Source organism: Pituophis catenifer, unplaced genomic scaffold (assembly GCF_029215685.1).
Source record: "Pituophis catenifer annectens isolate HBS135680 unplaced genomic scaffold, rPitCat1.0.hap2 SCAF_2, whole genome shotgun sequence".
NCBI classification, from domain to species: domain Eukaryota; kingdom Metazoa; phylum Chordata; class Lepidosauria; order Squamata; family Colubridae; genus Pituophis; species Pituophis catenifer.
In genome coordinates this window covers 5,589,072-5,607,991 of record NW_027256882.1, presented here as the reverse complement: position 1 = coordinate 5,607,991, position 18,920 = coordinate 5,589,072, and the positions used below count along the sequence as shown (strand labels likewise).

Genomic DNA, 18,920 nt, shown 5'->3' with positions numbered 1-18,920 from the left:
TAAATCAATTTTTTAAAAAAATAGTTTCTACTCCTTCACTTCAGAGCGAGGCTAGGGGAGCTTTTCCTCCCATGGGGTTCGATACAGTGGATGGGGGGAGGGATTCCCCTTTATTCATCCCCAGCAGAGCCCCTCCAGGCAGGATCGGGGGGGGCAGGTAAAAGGAAGTCCGTACTCCCCTCCAGGGCTGGCGTGAACCCCCCCTTGAGCTACGGCCCCCCAAGACTGAACGGCCCCCCTCCCACTTTCTCCGCTTCTCTCTCTGCAAGGAACTCTCCTCCATCGGGTGAAGTCAAAGGAGTCTGCCCGGAGACCGATGACGCTGAAGAAGGGGAGGATTCCCATTGCCCTCGCAGAGGATTCTCCGGGGAAGCTGCGGGAAGGATCCGGCTGGACTGCAGATTCTCTCCTCTTCTTTAGCTGAGGATTTTCCGCGGCTTCCCTTCCGACTGTGTGTGTGGGGGTGTCTGTGACCCCCAAGTCTCCCCTGGCTCTGGGCTCCGCCTCCCCTTTTCCCTCCCTTCGGCAGAACCTTTGATCTGTGAACTGAAGGGGGGGGAGGGGAGGGGGCGTCCCTGCCTGAAGCTTCCAGCCCGAGGAATCGGCGCCTCTGGATTGGAACCTTTTCCTCGGACTTTGGACCAATGGGAATCCTCGCTGCTCCAGCGTCATCGGTCTCCGGGCAGAGTCCCCTGTGTTGTCAACTGAAGGAAGAGGAGGGAGAGAAGCGGGAAAAGTGGGGGGAGATTCCCGCCTTCAACCCCCCCCCCAAAGGCTCCGCTTCCTCCTCTCGTCTCTGGAGGCGAATCTCCCCATCGATCCCTCCATGGAAATGTTTTTTTTCCCGCCTCCTCCTCCTCCCAGTTGAGCTTCATCTCCCTTTTCCACCCTCTTCCTCCCTGAGTTTCTCTCCAGTCAGAGAGGAGGCGCCATTTCCCCCCCTTCGCTTCCCAATGAAGGAGCCTCGTTCTGAGGTAAAATTTCTGGCCTCTCCGGAGATTTCCAGCTTTTCCTCCATTGTGGAGCCTTTTCCTCTCCCTCCTCGGTCTCTTCCCAATCCTTTTCCCTCATGGAGGCCTCCCTGCCCGTCTCCCACCTTCCTCCCCTTCAGGCCGGAGTCCCCCAGAGAGCCCCCCGGTCCTCGTCTTTTGACCGCCCGGCCGTTCCTGACAGGATTTTGGCCCCTTTGGAGGCCTCCTCCGATCTCCGCCGAGCCTTCAGGGCGCCTGTTCTTCAGGGAACCTCCGGAGAGATTTTTCTCCCCCTCAGACGCTCTCCTCTTTCCCGCCCTTTCTACCATCCTGGCACTTCGCGCCAAGCCCACCAGGGGGCGCCCTCCGCCAAGAGAAGTGAACTCCAGGCGCTTCCCCATTGGCCCACTGGAGCATTGCCTCTCTAGGACTTTGCACTCGCTCTCCTTAACCCCTGGAGGTCCAGAGGAGGCGGAGAGGCTGCGGGAGAGTCTGGCGGGGGACATACAGAGGTGCCTCGGGTGTGTGTGTGGGGGGGGTTCTTCCCGGGTCCCATGCTCCCCAGCCACCCTCTCCCTGCAGGGGGAAGCGGGGATGCCGGGAAGGCGGTGGGGATCCAGGGAAGAGCCCGAGTGGGGGGAAGAGAAGCGGGGCGGCCTCTCCAGCTGCCTCCTTCCCGGCCCTGTTTGGGGGTGGGGGGACCTGGGACCTGCGCTGGGATGAGCCGCTTGGGGCTCCGGGGAGACTTTTGTGAAGGTCGCTCAGTGGCTGAATTCCACTTTCTAATTCTTGGCGTTTCTTTTTCTTCCCATCTCAGATACAGAAACTGGAAGCCATTTGTGGTCTTTGCAAGGCAAACTTTCCTCTTGGGGGAAGAAGAAAAAGAGCGGAATCCCTTGCAGGGATCAGTCCTGCAGCCCCAGAAATGGTCCCGTGAAGGAAAAGGCATCTGGAGACCCACCAGAGTCCTTGGAGCCATTTGCAGTTGCTCTGCAGGACAGAGAAAGGATGGAGACCCAACCTTTTGGAAAGGAGGGAGCCGGAAAAGGCCCTTCAGCTGCTCAGCCTGGGAAGGGGGTGAAGCTCTGGACAAGAACCGGGCAGAAGATCCTGGAGGAGGAAACCATCCTCCCTTCAGAAGTTCAGTCTTGGAACTTCATCCAATACCGGGAGGCTGAGGGTCCCCGAGGACTTTGCAGCCGACTCCATGGCTTTTGCAGGCGATGGCTGAGACCAGAAAAGCACACCAAAGCCCAGATGCTGGACCAGGTGGTTCTGCAGCATCTCCTGTTCCTTCTGCCCCCAGAGATGGAGAGCTGGGTGCGGGAGTGTGGAGCAGAGACCAGCTCCCAGGCGGTGGCCCTGGCGGAAGGCCTCCTCCTCAGCCAAGTGGAGGAGCAGAAGGAGCAGGTCCAGTTGCAGGTGAGAGACTTTAGGGGGCTCAGAAGGGAATAGAGAAAGTGTTTGAATACTTCACACCTCCTTCCCAAACTTCTCTGGCATTCATCATATGTGGCAATTGTTCCATTGTTTTCTCAATCAACCTCACAGAAGGATATTGGGGGCTTTGAGATTGTGTTCCAAATATAAGAATCCACTTTATGTCGTGTGATGTACATTAATTCTGCTTCTTTTTTCCTTCCTCCTATTTGAAGAGCTGCACTGTAGAGATCAGAGATTCTGAGGGAAAGAAGAACCCATCAAATCCCCCTCAGGAGCTATTTTTCAGGAGGATCCCTTGGGAAGATCCAAGTCAGGACACCTCAGGAGGTAATGGAAGACCTTCCGATTTCCCATCTGTCTTACCTTCGCTCTCTCTTCTCATCTATGGAATAGCTCCTCCTATTTTGTCAATTATGCATTTTGAAATTATGTATTCCTTACAGAGAAACAAAGAACGAAGATTTCTGGTTTTTATGACAGAGATCAAACAGCGGTTGAACCTCCAAATCAAGTAAGAAAGGGAAAAATTATTAGATTTCTATTCTCCCTTCAGGAAGTGAAGTGGGTGTGCAGAGGGCTCCCTCCTGCTATTCCCCCCCCTTGTTTGGCCTGGATTATTTTTGTGTTCTTCCACAACATGCAGAGCAGAATAGCAGGTTCAAGTTCCTGTCAGCCAGCATAGCTTCCTCTGGTTATCTTGTTCTGTTAAGTAGTCCTCCAACTTTGAGTTCACAAGAAGCAATTTTTTAAAAGTCCTTCAAGAAATAGGAATAAACGTATCACAGTGGCAGGAACTGCTAGAGTCCCATGTTATTTTTGTAATTCTTTGACTTGGAATTGTGCAAGGCTAATGAAAAATAAATAAATACTCACATTGCCACAATACCATTTTTAAAAAGCCATATTTATAACCTGCAGTTCAAAAATAAGCAGATGGAGTAAGAGAAGAAAATCGGAGGCAAGCCAAAAATAAAGACTAAAAGTTTTTACGGAGATAAGAGAGGATGGATAAGGGGGGTGGGGAAGAGTAAAAGATCTTCCATGAATATATTTCAGTAATGTGTACGAATATTAGAATTATATAAGTTGGATAATTATTTTGTATGTAGTGCAACAGACATTAGGGTAATATCTTAATATAAATAGATATGAAGAGTAAAATAGAGAAATTATGAATACTTATAAGTAAGAATTAAGCATAAATTGGAAAATTACAGTTTGAATGATGGTATTATGAAATAGTGTATAAAAATATGATTAGTGAAATGCTAGAATTAAACCATGGGTGATCAGAAAATGAAAGAATATATTTTAATGTAAAGGTTTATCAATAGAATTACATAGATTGGAGGATTGGAAAGAACATGAATAGATGCACTGTACTTTAAATGTATAAGTGATTGTGATTGGTATTAGAAATGTACTTTGAGACATTGAATAATGAAAGAATGAAGGATGAAACTTTAACATAAATAGATGTGAAGAGCTAAATAAGGGAAATAAAACAGGTGAAAGATGGGAAATAGAAAAGAAACGTCTGAATATTATAGTGATATGGGGAAAAACGTTAAAATAGAGATAGAAATAAGAGGGGAATAATAGTACATATATATTTAGATATTATGATGTATGAAAAAAGAAGGAGGAGGTTTAAGAACTGAAGGGCGGTAGTAAAGGGAATGTGTAAATGATATGAAATAATGAAAATGAAAATACAGCAGACTATTAAAATCCAAAGGGAGTGGCTATGTTGAGCATGTAATCACGGTACTTTGGGCTACAAAATAATTTCCAATTCTCTGATTTGCACCTGGATTAGTAGATCAAACATTCCCACTTTGCAAAGGCTGAGGAATTACTTTCCCAGGGAATTTTCTATTCTTTCTTTTCTTTCTTTTAGACAATCCCTGAGACTACTAGATCAATCAATGATAGACAGAGCGATAGATCAGTTGATCCAGAAGTGGGATTACTTTACCAAAAGGCACTGAAGGTTTTGCAGAATCAATGAACTTCATAAAACTTCCCCAAATATTTCTTCAGTGAAAACAATTTTCAGATTTGCCCATTTTCTCACCTAATATAAGGACTTGTGTGATGCACAGCCATTTAACTTCTGTTGGGGGTTTTAATGGCAACTGTAGCATAGTGCTGACCCATGTTTAAGTGGTTGTCCACTAGGACTCCAAGATCCCTGTTGCCCTTACTACTGTTGAACCAGGTATCGCCTATTCTATGCCAGTGCATCTGGTTTTTCTTTCCTAAATGTAGAACCTTACATTTCTCACAATTGATTTCATTTTGTTAGAAGGTGCCAATTTGTCAATCCTTCTATATCTCGAGCCTATCTTGTGGAGTGTTGCTATTCCTGTCAATTTGGTCCTGTCTGCAAATTTGATGAGTTCCCCTTCTATCCTCTTGTCTAAATCATTGATGAAGATGAACAGATCTTGTGAATCCTCCTGTTCTGTTCTTTTTTCCGTGTTCAGGAGAGTCTTGTGTCCTTCGAGGAGGTGGCTGTGTCTTTCTCTGAGGAGGAATGGTCTCAGCTGGATCCTGACCAGAAAGCCCTGCATTCGAAAGTCATGGTTGAAAACCATAGGAACGTGGCCTCTCTGGGTAAGAGTTCTCTAGTCCCCAATCAGAGAGTTCAAGAAGACAGATTTTAATTAGGGTTTTTATTAAAAAACCACTAATCAGATATTGTCTCCTGGGAGGGAGAAGGAAAGGATCTTCTCATGCTCCAAGGAAGGAAAGAGTCAATGTCTCTTTGCTTAGATGCTTTCTGTGCCATTTCTTATCTGTATTTTTCCATTTCTATTTGAATTTATCTGGGGGGGCTGAAAAAAATGAGGTGTGCTTTTATGTGTCTTCTGGAGGTCATGTGACAGGAGCGTGTTGTCATTTGTCCTCTGAAACCTCCAAAATTGTGTGAGAACAGAACTTTCACACTCAGCCCATGGAAGAGCATTCTCCCAATCCAGTTCAAGAACAAAAGCCTCATACAATGTCACTCAGAGCATCCTAGGGTACAGTTAATCCCCAAGTTACGACAGTTCACTTAGCGACCGTTCCACGTTATGACCAGCCCTGAGAACCAGTCTCGAAATTATGTGTTGCAGCACCACGGCCATCGTTCACACTTACGAATGACAGCAGAGACTGCAACATTCACCCTACCTATTACCCCAACCTGCCGATACTTACCTTGGGACGATGTGGCGAGCTGTCGGTTCTTTTGCCTGCTCCTTTGCATTTGCAGAAAAAAGAGGACTAAAGTAGTGAGAGATACGTGAGATCAGTAGTGGGAAATCTAGCAGTATTGATCTCATGTGATCTCGCGCTACAGTGCTTTAGGCCTCTGTTCTCTATTAACCAAGGCCTGCACAAGATCCAGGGCAAAATGCTTTGCAAAGAGAGGAAAGGCCTCTTGGTTTTCAAAGACTTTTGCCCTGGATCTCATGCAGTCCTCAGTTCTTAAACGAACACAGGCCTAAAGTACTGCGGTGTGAGATCACGTGAGATTAGTAGCCTGAGATCTTGCACTACTGGTCTCGTGTGATCTTGCACTAAAGTACTTTAGGCCTCTGTCCTCTGCAAACTAAAGCCTGTACCAGATCCTGCCAAAGAGCCCTTGCAAGCCAATGAGACTTTGGGGCAGCAAAATAGCCATTCTTGAAGCCTCCCAGCCTTTCTAGCCTCAGCACGAAGAGCGTTTACATGCCAATGGGAGGCTTCAGCAAGGGATTTTGCTACAAAGTCTCCTGCACACCAGACAGACACTGGAGCAGGTGCTCCAAGGTATACCAGGGAAGAAAGAGGTTGTTTCAAAATTGTTTCATTTCTCACAAGTCTCTGTTGAAATTAACCCACCCCAATAATTCTTAAGTTTTCTCCTAATTCCTCCTTAGATGTTTCCTCCTTAGATGTTTCCCCTGATTATTCCTTAACTCAAGACCGACTTTGAGATTTATATATATATATATGAACTCCAGAACTAAAATAATTAAAATTTATAGATAGATAGATAGATAGATAGATAGATAGATAGATAGATAATTGTAAAGAAAGAGATGTGTTCTAGATATTTTCAAAGCTTTCATGACTCATGAATATAGAAATCATCATGTCTATATCACACCCCTGTAAGTATGCAAACATACAACCTAATGGAATTTCAGAGAAATTCAGAAGAAAATTCACTTGACTTTCTACACTTTGATCATTTTCTCTAACTTTGTTATCATTTTCATTTCCCTTTTGCTTTGAAGGTAATAATGGGCAGGAGAATCAAGATTCCTGTGAACTGTTGCAAGTGATCAGTGCTAAAGATGGAACTGAGAAGTTTGGAATTCGAATAGAATTCGAAACTCATGAGAGAAACCACTCAAAGAATTGGAATCAGGAAAGCTCATCTTCCATTGATGCTCCGATGCAAGACTTTCTTGACCAAGAAGAGATAATAAGGGAAAAATATACTGCAAAAAGTGTGAATGTAATCAAAGGTAAAGTACAAGTAAATGAACACTATTTAACCCAAAACAAAGGAGAAGATGCTATAAGAATACACAATAGACAAAATTACAATGGGACATTCATTTTTTCTCTTGGAAATAACTTCCTTACATCTCAAAAAGTGATTGATACAAAAGAGAAGCCTTATAAATGTTTGGAATGTGGAACATGTTTTAGAACAAGCAGGCATCTTACTTCCCATAAAAGGATTCACACTGGGCCAACGCTCTACCAATGCATGGAGTGTGGAAAGACCTTTGCTCAGAGCAATACACTTACAATTCATAAAAGGATCCACACAGGGGAGAAACCATATAAATGTATAGAGTGTGGAAAGACCTTTGCTCATAACAGTAATCTTATTTCCCATAGAAGGATCCACTCGGGAGCAAAACCATATAAATGCATGGAGTGTGGAAAGACCTTTGCTCATAGAAGTACACTTACTTCCCATGAAAGGATCCACACAGGGGAGAAACCATATAAATGCATAGATTGTGGAAAAACCTTTGCTCAAAGAGCTTATCTTATATCACATAAAATGATCCACACAGGGGAGAAGCCGTATAAATGCATGGAGTGTGGAAAGAGCTTTGCTGAAAAACGTAATCTTATTTCCCATAAGATGATCCACACAGGGGAGAAGCCGTATAAATGCTTGGAGTGTGGAAAGACGTTTACTCAGAGCAGTGGACTTAGAAGCCACAAAAAGATCCACTCAGGAGAGAAACCATTTAAATGCATGGAATGTGGAAAGAACTTTGCTCATAACAATAATCTTATTTCCCATAGAAGGATCCACTCAGGAGTGAAACCATATAAATGCATGGAGTGTGGAAAGACCTTTGCTCATGGAAGTACACTTACTATCCATAAAAGGATCCACACAGGGGAGAAACCATATAAATGCATGGACTGTGGAAAGACCTTTGCTCGATGCAGTTATCTTGCTTCCCATAAAAAGATCCACTTAGGAGAGAAACCATATAAATGCATGGAGTGTGGAAAGACCTTTGCTCTGAGCACTAAACTTACAATCCACCAAAAGATCCACACAGGGGAAAAGCCATTTAAATGCATGGAGTGTGGAAAGACCTTTGCTCAAAGTGGTAATCTTATTTCCCATAAGATGATCCACTCAGGAGAGAAACCATATAAATGCTTGGAGTGTGGAAAGACCTTTGCTCTGAGCAGTACACTTACTATGCATAAAAGGATCCACACAGGAGAGAAACCATATAAATGCATGGACTGTGGAAAGACCTTTGCTCATAGCAGTACACTTACTATGCATAAAAGGATCCACACAGGGGAGAAGCCGTATAAATGCACGGAGTGTGGAAAGACCTTTGCTCGAAGAAGTAATCTTATTTTCCATAAGATGATCCACACAGGGGAGAAGCCGTATAAATGCATGGAGTGTGGAAAGACCTTTGCTCGAAGAGGTAATCTTATTTTCCATAAAATGACCCACACAGGAGAGAAGCCGTATAAATGCATGGAGTGTGGAAAGACCTTTGCGCAAAGTGGTAATCTTATTTCCCATAAGATGATCCACACAGGGGAGAAGCCATATAAATGCATGGAGTGTGGAAAGACGTTTACTCATGGCAATGGACTTAGAAGACACAAAAAGATCCACTCAAGAGAGAAGCCATTTAAATGCACGGAATGTGGAAAGACCTTTGCTCAAAGTGGTAATCTTATTTCCCATAAGATGATCCACACAGGAGAAGCCATATAAATGCATGTAGTGTGGAAAGACCTTTGCTTATAGTGATGGACTTACTATCCACAAAAAGCTCCACACAGGAGAGAAAATCTTTTAAACGCATGGAATGTGGAAAGACATTTGCTCAAAGAGGTAATCTTATTTCCCATAAAAGGAGCCACAGAGAGGAGAAGCCATATAAATGCATGAAATGTGGAAAGACCTTTGTTGAAAAACGTAATCTTATTTCCCATAAAATGATCCACACGGGAGAAACCATATAAATGCATGGAATGTGGATAGAGCTTTGCTCAGACTGGTCATCTTATCCTTCTGATTTATTTTTATTTATTTTATTTTATTTTGAATTTGTATACCGCCCTTCTCCCTGAGGACTCAGGGCGGTGAAAAGCCAAGTAAAAACATCAAGTACAAATATTAAAATACAGTTAAAATAAACATATATAAATTTGGCCCCATTAATTAAAAACAATAAACAAAACACTTAAAAACACTTTAAAAATTAGGCCAGCCCGGCTTGCTGGAAAAGGAAGGTTTTAAGGGCACGGTGGAAGGCACTGAGGTCTTGGATTCTCCTTATCTCTGGATGCAATTGATTCCAGAGGGTAGGTGCCCCCACAGAGAAGGCCCTCCCCCTGGGGGTCACCAGCCTGCACTGTTTGGCTGATGGCACCCCGAGGAGGCCCTCTCTGTGGGAGCGCATGGGTCGATGGGAGATCGTCGGTGGCAGCAGGCGGTCTCGAAGATAGCTAGGCCCTATGCCATGGAGCGCTTTAAAGGTGATAACCAACACCTTGAAGCGCACCCGGAAGACCACTGGGAGCCAGTGCAGCTCGCGCAGGAGCGGTGTTACATGGGAGCGCCAGGCTGCTCCCGTCACTACCCGCGCTGCTGCATTCTGGACCAGTTGGAGCCTCCGGGTGCTCCTCAAGGGGAGCCCCATGTAGAGAGCGTTGCAGTAGTCAAGGCGAGAGGTGACGAGGGCATGAGTGACTGTGCACAGGGAATCCCGATCAAGAAAGGGCCGCAACTGGCGGATCAGGCGAACCTGACAAAAGGTCCCCCTGGTTACAGCCGTCAGATGTTCCTCCAAGGACAGCTGCCTATCCAGGAGGACTCCCAGATTGTGAGCCCTCTCTGTGGGGGCCAACGACTCGCCCCCAATAGTCAGTGATGGAGTCAACTGACTATATCGGGATGCCGGGAGCCACAGCCACTCAGTCTTGGAAGGGTTGAGCCTGAGCCTGTTCCTCCCCATCCAGATCCGCACAGCCTCCAGGCACTGGGACATCACTTCAAGGGCATCGTTGGGGTGGCCTGGGGTGGAGATGTACAGCTGGGTGTCATCAGCGTACTGGTGGTATCTCACCCCAAAGCCACGGATGATCTCGCCCAGCAGCTTCACATAAATGTTGAACAGGAGGGGCGAGAGGACCGACCCCTGAGGCACTCCACATATAAGAGGCCTTGAGGTCGACCTCTGCCCCCCTGCCAACACGAACTGCGACCCGTCGGAGAGAAAGGAGGAGAACCACCGTAATACGGTGCCCCCCATCCCCAACTCTTCCAACCGGTGCAGCATGATACCATGGTCGATGGTATCAAAAGCCGCTGAGAGGTCTAACAGGACCAGAACAGAGGAACAACCCCTGTCCCGAGCCCTCCAGAGATCATCAACCAACGCGACCAATGCCGTTTCCGTGCTGTGTCCAGGCCTGAAACCCGACTGGAACGGATCTAGATAGGATGTTTCCTCCAAGAATTGTGGAAACTGTCGCGCGACCACACTCTCAACAACCTTCGCCAGGAAGCGAAGGTTGGAGACAGGACGATAGTTGGCCAATATTGCCGGATCCATAAAAGGATAAAAGGATCCACACTCTGGAGAAAATATATAGCAATAGCAATTCCAATTGGACTTATAAACCAGTCCACAATACTTTACCACACTCTCTGAGCAAGTTACAAGTTCGGCATATTGTCCCAAACAATCTGGGTCCTCATTTTAGGGACTTCAGAAAGATGAAAGACTGAATCAACCGTAAGCCGGTCAGGATCGAACTCCTGGCTGTGGACAATTAGCCTGTAGTACTGCATTTTAACCACTGATCTGACATGTCTCTATAGATTTTTATGTGTATGCATATTGTGTCTTTCTGATCCAAATGAGACAAGGTTGAATCCAACAAAATGAAACTTAATGTGGAGAAAAATAAGATTTTACACGTTTGCAGGCAAATCAGATTACTTGAAACCTGGCTCAAAAACAGTAATTGTGAGGGGGACCTTGGGTGTCCGAATGGATGATCACTTAAATAATGAGTCACATGTGTGTGGCAGTAGCCAAAAAAGCTAATATAATCCATGATTGTATAAACGGAGTCATAGAATCATGTACTGTTTTATAAAGCCTTAGTAACTCTACACTGGGAAAAGTGCATTCAGTTTTGGTCATCGTGTCAGTGTATAAGAGTTCATTAATTGGAATAGACATGGTTACAGGTCAGTCAATGGGGACAGTTTGGGGACCCAGACAACTTCGAGCCTGGGCGTGGCTTAGCTTGACTGATTTGTATATAAGAATTACTTTGTCCTTGCAATATTGCCTCTGTATGATATTGCTTCTATGATTATGACTTCTGGATTCTGACTTCTGGTTCTGACTTCTGCTGCATGAGAATTGTATACATGCATCATACTGTATATTATGTATAAAGAAGTTTCTTGTATAAATAAATCCTGCTGAATTATTTACTTGTGTGCTGGTTGAATTGCTGCAAACTCTACCACATCACATTACAAGAAAGATGTTTAGACTTTGGAAAAGTGCAAAGAAGAGCAGCTAAGGTGATTAAAGGCCTGAAGACTAAAACGTATAAAACGGTTGCAGGATTTGGGCATGGCTAGTCTACAGAAAAACAGGATTAGGAGTGTCAACCAGATCTCCAGCACAGGTTTGGAAGTGTGCAAATACCTAAGATTGAGGTTACCTAGCAAGACATTAGGACCCAAGTTCATAGGTCCCTTCCCTATAGTGAAAGTGATTAACCCAGTGACTGTTCAACTTAGCCTCGGTCGCATATTAGGGAAAGTGCACCCAGTGGTGGGTTCCGCCTGGTTCCGCCAAGCCGGTAGCAATGACAATATGTCACCGAACCAGTTCTGCCTCCCCCCCCCGCCCCCCCAGCGTTATTCTTACCTTTTATTTGGCCCCACCCCAATCTATTGCTGCATCCTGAGTCCCAGTTGATCGGCTAGAAGGAAAAAAACTGTTTAAACTCTTGCTGCGTAAGGGCCACCCTACAGCTGATCAGTGTTAAAAGGCAGTGTGGTGGTAGACCGGTGCCTGCAAAAATAAATGGCTAGATCAGTGCCTCCAAAAATAAATGGGTAGACCAGTGCCTCCAAAAACAAATGAGTAGATCAGTACAGCTCTGCAAGCAGTTAAAAGCCTGGTAGACCAGTACCTCTGCTAAATCCTAAAGAATTGTCACATGACCATCAAGCAATGCCCACAAAATAAGCCACGTCCACAGAACTGATAGTAAAAAATTTTAGAACCCACCCCTGAGTGCACCCAGTGTTTCACAGTAGCTTATTGAAACCAGCAAATGGCAACAGGTGTCAGAGTAAAGAATAGAAGCAAGCATGTGAACATTAAGTATTGTAATGTCAGAGAAGCCATCAAGTGTGAATTAATTAGCTTGCTTCACTGTTCTTCAGAGGACATGCTGGCAGATATAATGACCAAGCCATTGGGTGGAGTGCACCATGGGAAGAATATTAAGTTATTCCAGTCATAAAGGGATGAGTGTCAGTATCTGATAAATTATGAGCTGGGATAGACATAACAAGGTCAGCCAATGGGAACTGTTTGGGTACTAAGAAACAGCATCTGTTGTGAGCTAGACGGTTTGGAGACTGGGAATGGCTTAGGGTTACTGGTCTGTATATAAGAGTTAGTTTGCCCTTGGATCTTTGCCTTCTGTGTTTGTATTGCTTCTGTATTTATGACTTCTGGATTCTGCATGGGTATTGTATACATGCGTCATACTTTATATTATTGTACTATTGTACAGTGTACTAAATACTGTAACCGACCCCTGTACAGTCTAGACTTAAGGATCTTCACTTCATAATGAGCCTCCCCTTGTACTACCAAAGGAGGTGGGGAGCAGCTGGTAAGGGCCTTAAGTTAGATTCTTTTACTGGTTTCAATAAGCTGCTGTGAAAAACTGGGTGCACTTTCCCTAATATGCAAGGGAGGCTAAGTTGGACAGTCACTGGGTTAATCACTTTCACTATACGGAAGGGACCTATGAATTTGGGTCCGAACGTCTTGCTAGGTAACCTCAATCTTAGGTATTTGGTTGACAAATACACCTTATCTGTGGGGTGCCACAGGGATGGGTCCTCTCACCCCTTCTGTTCAACATTTATGTGAAGCCGCTGGGCGAGATCATCCGTGGCTTTGGGGTGGAATTCCATCAGTACGCTGACGACACTCAGCTGTACATCTCCACTCCAGGCCATCCCAACGATGCCCTTGAAGTGATGTCCCAGTGCTTGGAGGCCGTGCAGATCTGGATGGGGAGTAACAGGCTTCGACTCAACCCCTCCAAGACTGAGTGGCTGTGGCTTCCGGCGTCCCGATATAGCCAGCTGGCGCCATCGCTGGCTATTGGGGGTGAGTTATTGGCCCCCACGGAGAGGGCTCGCAACTTAGGTGTCCTCCTGGATGCACGGCTGTCTTTAGAAGAGCATATGACGGCCATGGCCAGGGGGGCTTTTCATCAGGTTCGCCTGATTCACCAGTTGCGTCCCTTTCTGGATCGGGACTCCTTACGCACAGTCACTCAGGCACTCGTCACTTCCCGCCTGGACTACTGCAATGCTCTCTACATGGGGCTCCCCTTGAGGAGCACCCAGAGGCTCCAGCTGGTGCAGAATGTGGCTGCGTGGGGGATTGTGGGAGTGAGAGGGCGCTCCCATGTGACACCTCTCCTGCGTGAGCTGCATTGGCTCCCGGTGGACTTCTGGGTGTGCTTCAAGGTACTGGTTACCACCTTTAAAGCGCTCCATGGCATCAGACCTGGGTATTTGCGGGACCGCCTTCTGCCGCCAATAGTTCCCACTGGCCAGTACACTCCCACAGAGAGGGACTCCTCAGGGTGCCGTCAGCTAGGCCGTGTCAGCTGGCGACCCCCAGGGGGACGGCCTTCTCTGTGGCAGCACCTGCCCTCTGGAACGATTTGCCCCTGGAGATACGGAGGATATCAGATCTCCGGGCTTTTCGCCGCGCCCTAAAAACTTTTTTCTTCCATCAAGCAGGGCTGGTGTGAACCCCCCCCCCCTTTTGACTGTGCCAAAAGCCTCTGAGGCTGAATTTCCCTTTCCAAATGTGAAAGACAAAGGGAAACCCCTAAGTGAATTGGGCAGGGCTTCCTGGCTGTGGGAATGGGAACAAGCCAGAAAACAAACTAAGCGCCAAGAAATTCTAAGGAAGCCACTCAAAAGCCCCATAGATGAGTTGAAAGAGAAATTTGACCGTGCCACCCTTCAGGGGGAGGGGCCATCCTGCAGACCCAAAGAGAAGAGAGACCCAGTCTGGGCTGTTGATCCAAGAGGCCGTAGGCCAAGGCGCAGCCCTTCCCCACTCCACAGCAGGAGCGGGAAGAGCCCAACGACGCATCCATGGGTCCCCCCCCTCCCAGCAAGCAGCAAAGCCTAGATGAGGCAGCACCGAACTCCCCAAAGATGAGAGACGAGGCAGAGGACTATCAACACCAAGGCCGGCCCTACAGAGCTCAGCACAGAGAGGAGAGGGCAGAGAGGGAGGAGCCACCCCAGTTCAGAGGGAAGTTTGATGGTGACCCAGACAACCTCGCCCAATTCCTCGATTCAGCTGAGATATACATAGAGCGTTTTCGACACCTCTACCCTTTCCCCAGAGCCCTAGTGAATGCTATTTCGGAAGGGCTGGAGGGAGAAACAAAGAGGTGGTCAGCATCCCTCTATAAAAACAGGGCCCCCCAGCTGCAAGATGCGGATGGGTTCTTGCAACTATTGAGAGCCCGTTATGAGGAGGAGGAGGAGGACCCCTATGTGGAAGACGAGCTCAGAAACCTAATGCAGAAGGGGAAACCCATCAGAGAGCATATCCGTGAATTCAGGAGAGTCATTGGGACACTGCCTCCCCTACCAGAGCGATTGCTGGTGTATTTTTTTAGAACAAGCCTAGATAAGAGAATTTCCCAAGTGACTGCTTATTGTGACATCCTAAACCGACTTTCTGAATGGTTCCGGATAGCGATAAAAGTCGACAGAGGGTTGCGGGCGAGTGACACGTCGAAACCACCAGAGGGAAAGGAAAGAGGCCGAACAGACCAGGGACCACTCAACAGATGAGAAACCCCAACATCACAGCCCTCCCACAGACCAACTGCCCCACGGAGCCCACTGAAATGCTACAGATGTGGGGGGAGCAGCCACATAGCAGCAAGATGTGGAACGCCTAGGCCAGGACCAGCTCCACCGCCCAAAGCACGACCGGAACGAGGGCCCAAGTGCACCACCCACGTACCGCAGAAAGCTCCCCAAATCCCGGAGTTTTTCGCTCACCTGACCGAAACCAGAGAAATCCCAGATGAGGGAGATCACTCCCCCGAACCCTATGACACGGAGGACGAAGGCGAGGACGACCCGATGGTGAGTGCACCCGTCCATCTTTTCTTTTTCCCATACGCCTAACAGCCCCCAAAACAGGGGCCCAAGGGACTTTCCAAGACTTAATAGATTCTAGTAGCACAAGGTGCCTGATTAACCTATCCACAGTTCTAAAATTGGGAATCCGAGCTAAAAAGCTTAAACAACCAATTCGCTTTGAGCAAGTTGATGGATCCCTAGTGGGGGGAGCGTATGCCACACACTTAACTGAACCCGTGAGACTGGAACTGGCAGATCACTGGGAAACGATCCGTTTCATAATAGCCCCCAAGATGACAGACCCAGTCATATTGGGACTCTCGTGGCTGGACAAATGGGGCCCAATCATTTGGTGGCAAGAGGGGACCCGCAGACTGAGGATAGCAAAGGGCCCCCAACCCCTGCCGTCCCTACCAGAAGAATTCCCTACCACACTGAGACCCCAAAGCAGCCCGCCACTGCAGAAGAAAACACCACCAACACAAGGGTCCCTCCCAGAAGATACAGCAAAGCAATTGGCAGCTGCACCCACCAGCGCTGGTAATGCAGATCAGATCCCAGGGGAGTAGCAAGACCTTGCAGAGGTATTCAGCGAGGCCAAGTGTGACATTCTGCCCCCTCACCGCGAGACCGATTGTGCCATCGAGATTATCCCGGGAGCGAAACTACCCAAATCTAAAATGTATGCCATGACGCCCCGTGAAATGCAGGAAATGAGGGACTACATAGACAAGAACTTATGAAGGGGATTTATTGAGCCAGTAAAACTAAGGGTAACGGCGCCAGTCCTGTTTAAAGAGAAAAAGGACGGCTCTATAAGACTGGTAGTCGATTTTCGAAGTATCAATGCCGTTTGCGTACAAAACTTATACCCTCTCCCCCTCATGAAGGACATGCTAGCCCACCTAGCTAAAGGAAAAGTTTTCACTAAACTAGACCTTCGAGAAGCTTATTACAGAGTATGCATCAAAGCAGGGGATGAATGGAAAACAGCATTCAACTGCCCCCTGGGTAGTTTCCAGTTCAAGGTAATGCCCTTTGGATTGCAAGGAGCCCCAGCAGTGTTCATGCAGTTGATAAATGAAGTCCTACATGAGCACCTATACAATGGGGTCCTCGTCTACTTGGACAATATTCTCATCTACACGGAGACCATGGACGAACACATACCCCTCGTCCGCCAAGTACTGAAAAAACTGCTGAGGGCAAACCTGTATGTCAAACTGTCAAAATGCGATTTCCATCAATCACGGCTAGACTACCTAGGCTACCGAGTATCAAACGAGGGGATAGAAATGGACCCAGCCAAGGTCCAATCAGTTCTACAATGGCAACCCCCTCGCACCCGCAGACAACTGCAAAGCTTCCTGGGCTTACAGACAGTTCATCCCCTCATTTGCGAAAATTGCCAAACCTTTGACGGACCTCCTAAAGACAGGAAGCCCAGCGACAAAACCCCGCCCGGGACAACCCCTGCAATGGGACCTGACCTGCCAACAGGCATTCGAGACGTTAAAGGGAATGTTTGCAAAAGAACCTGTCTTAAAACACCCTGATCCGGAACAACCTTTCGTCATCCAAGCAGATGCAAGTGATGTGACAGTAGGAGCCATGTTACTCCAAAAGAACAGTCAAGGTGATCTACAACCCTGCGCCTACACCTCCCGCAAGCTCACCGACACAGAGAGGCGATGGGCGGCGTGGGAGAAGGAAGTGTTCGCAGTAAGGTGGGCGTTGTTGATCTGGCGGCACCTGCTAGAGGGAGGCCAGAAACTGTTTGAAGTCTGGACTGATCATAAAAACCTGGAAGCCCTAAAAACCCCACGGAAACTGTCGCCCAGGCAAGTCCGGTGGACTCAATACTTCAATCGCTTCAATTTCGAGCTTAAGCACACCCCAGGAGGGAGGAATTTCCTGGCTGACGCCCTCTCCCGAATGCCCCAATACAACAGTGAGCGGGAGCAAGTAGTGAATGCCATCATCCCCTCCACCCAGGCAGCGGCTCAAGTGATCACTAGATGGCAACAACGTGACCAGCAGGGCCAACTTGCAAGTGACTTAACTGCAAAATTAAAGAATGAGACACTGACAGACCCCTGGTTCCGAGACAATCAATATCTCTTGACAGAAAGGGACGACCTAGCATGGAAAGGGACAAAGCTCTATGTCCCACAGACTTTACGCACCCTGATCCTCAAGAGGAGCCACGATGTTAAACCAGCAGGACACTTCGGTTTCCTAAAGACGCTGCACCTAGTACGAAGGCAGTTCTGGTGGCCCCACATGAGAAAGGACATGGACAGTTATGTAAAAAGCTGCACCATTTGTGCCACGATGAAAACAAGATCAGGTTGCCCGCCTGGACTGTTGCAACCAGTAGCTGAGCCGACAAGACCATGGGAGGAGATTGCGATGGACTTCATAGACGACCTACCGAGGAGCAGTGGAAATACAGTAATCTGGCCTGTAATAGACTTATTCTCCAAACAGGCACACTTCATTCCTTGTAGCGGACTGCCCTCAGCCCACCAGTTATCCAAACTGTTCCTGAAACACATCTACCGCCTGTATGGAGTCCCCAGGAGAATCATCTCCGACCGAGGGGTCCAGTTCACAGCAAAGTTTTGGAGGGAGTTTCTACGATCCATAGGGTCATCGCAAGGGCTCAGCTCAGCACCAATGGGGGGGCAGAAAGACTGAACGCTATGATAGAACAGTATTTGAGATGCTACGTCGACTACCAGCAGTCCAATTGGGCAGATCTCCTATCTTTTGCGGAGGTCGCATATAATAATGCTGTCCACAGCAGCATGGGGCTAACCCCGTTCAAAGTAGTGAGTGGCATGGATTTTGTCCCCATGCCAGAGTACCCGAGGGAGCCCCCTTCCTCAGTCAGCTTGACCGACTGGATGGCAATGTTGAGAGAAACTTGGGAGAATGTCAAGAGGGCATTGGCCAAGGCGGCTCAATCTTATAAGAGACAAGCAGACAAGCACCGAACTCCCCAAAGACCATTTCAATTGGGAGAAAAAGTCTACCTTTCCACCAAGTACTTGAGACTTAGACTCCCGAGCAAGAAATTAGGCCCGAAATTTATAGGACCGTTTCCTATAGTAAAAATAATTAACTCCGTTGCAGTTGCCACGGCTCTTGGGGAAGATTCACCCCGTTTTTCACAGTAGCCTTCTGAAACCCGTAGTGGGGTCTACCTTAAGGCCGACCCCCCGTGAGCCCCCTGGTTGTTGGGGGCCAAACTCACTACGAAGTGCAACGAATTCTTGACTCAAGATGGCACAGGGGGCGCCTCCAATACTTAATTAAATGGAAGGGCTACCCATTATCAGAGGCTTCCTGGGTGAAGAGTTCAAACATCCAAGCTGACCGCCTTGTAGCAAAATTCCATGCAGACCACCCGGGAAAGCCGGGAGGGGGGTGTTCGCAGCAAAGAAGGGGACAATGATACTTATCTTGTTGTGGGTTTCCTATGGGGCAGGTTACGTCGAGGAAGTGAAGGGAGAGGGGCCGGATGTCAGCGTTCCAAATTGTGATCTCTT

At 47.4% G+C, this 18,920-nt stretch overlaps 1 protein-coding gene across 1 annotated transcript; it reads left to right on the top strand.

The window, feature by feature from the left end:
- Nucleotides 1–2,228: 2,228 nt before the first annotated feature.
- On the top strand, nt 2,229–8,825 carry LOC139309264 (zinc finger protein 665-like). Its single transcript, XM_070933317.1, has 5 exons — nt 2,229–2,393; nt 2,627–2,741; nt 2,858–2,925; nt 4,904–5,033; nt 6,686–8,825. The coding sequence occupies exons 1-5, from the start codon at nt 2,229–2,231 to the stop codon at nt 8,671–8,673; spliced, it is 2,466 nt and encodes an 821-aa protein (XP_070789418.1). The 3' UTR covers nt 8,674–8,825.
- The last annotated feature ends 10,095 nt before the right edge of the window (nt 8,826–18,920 follow it).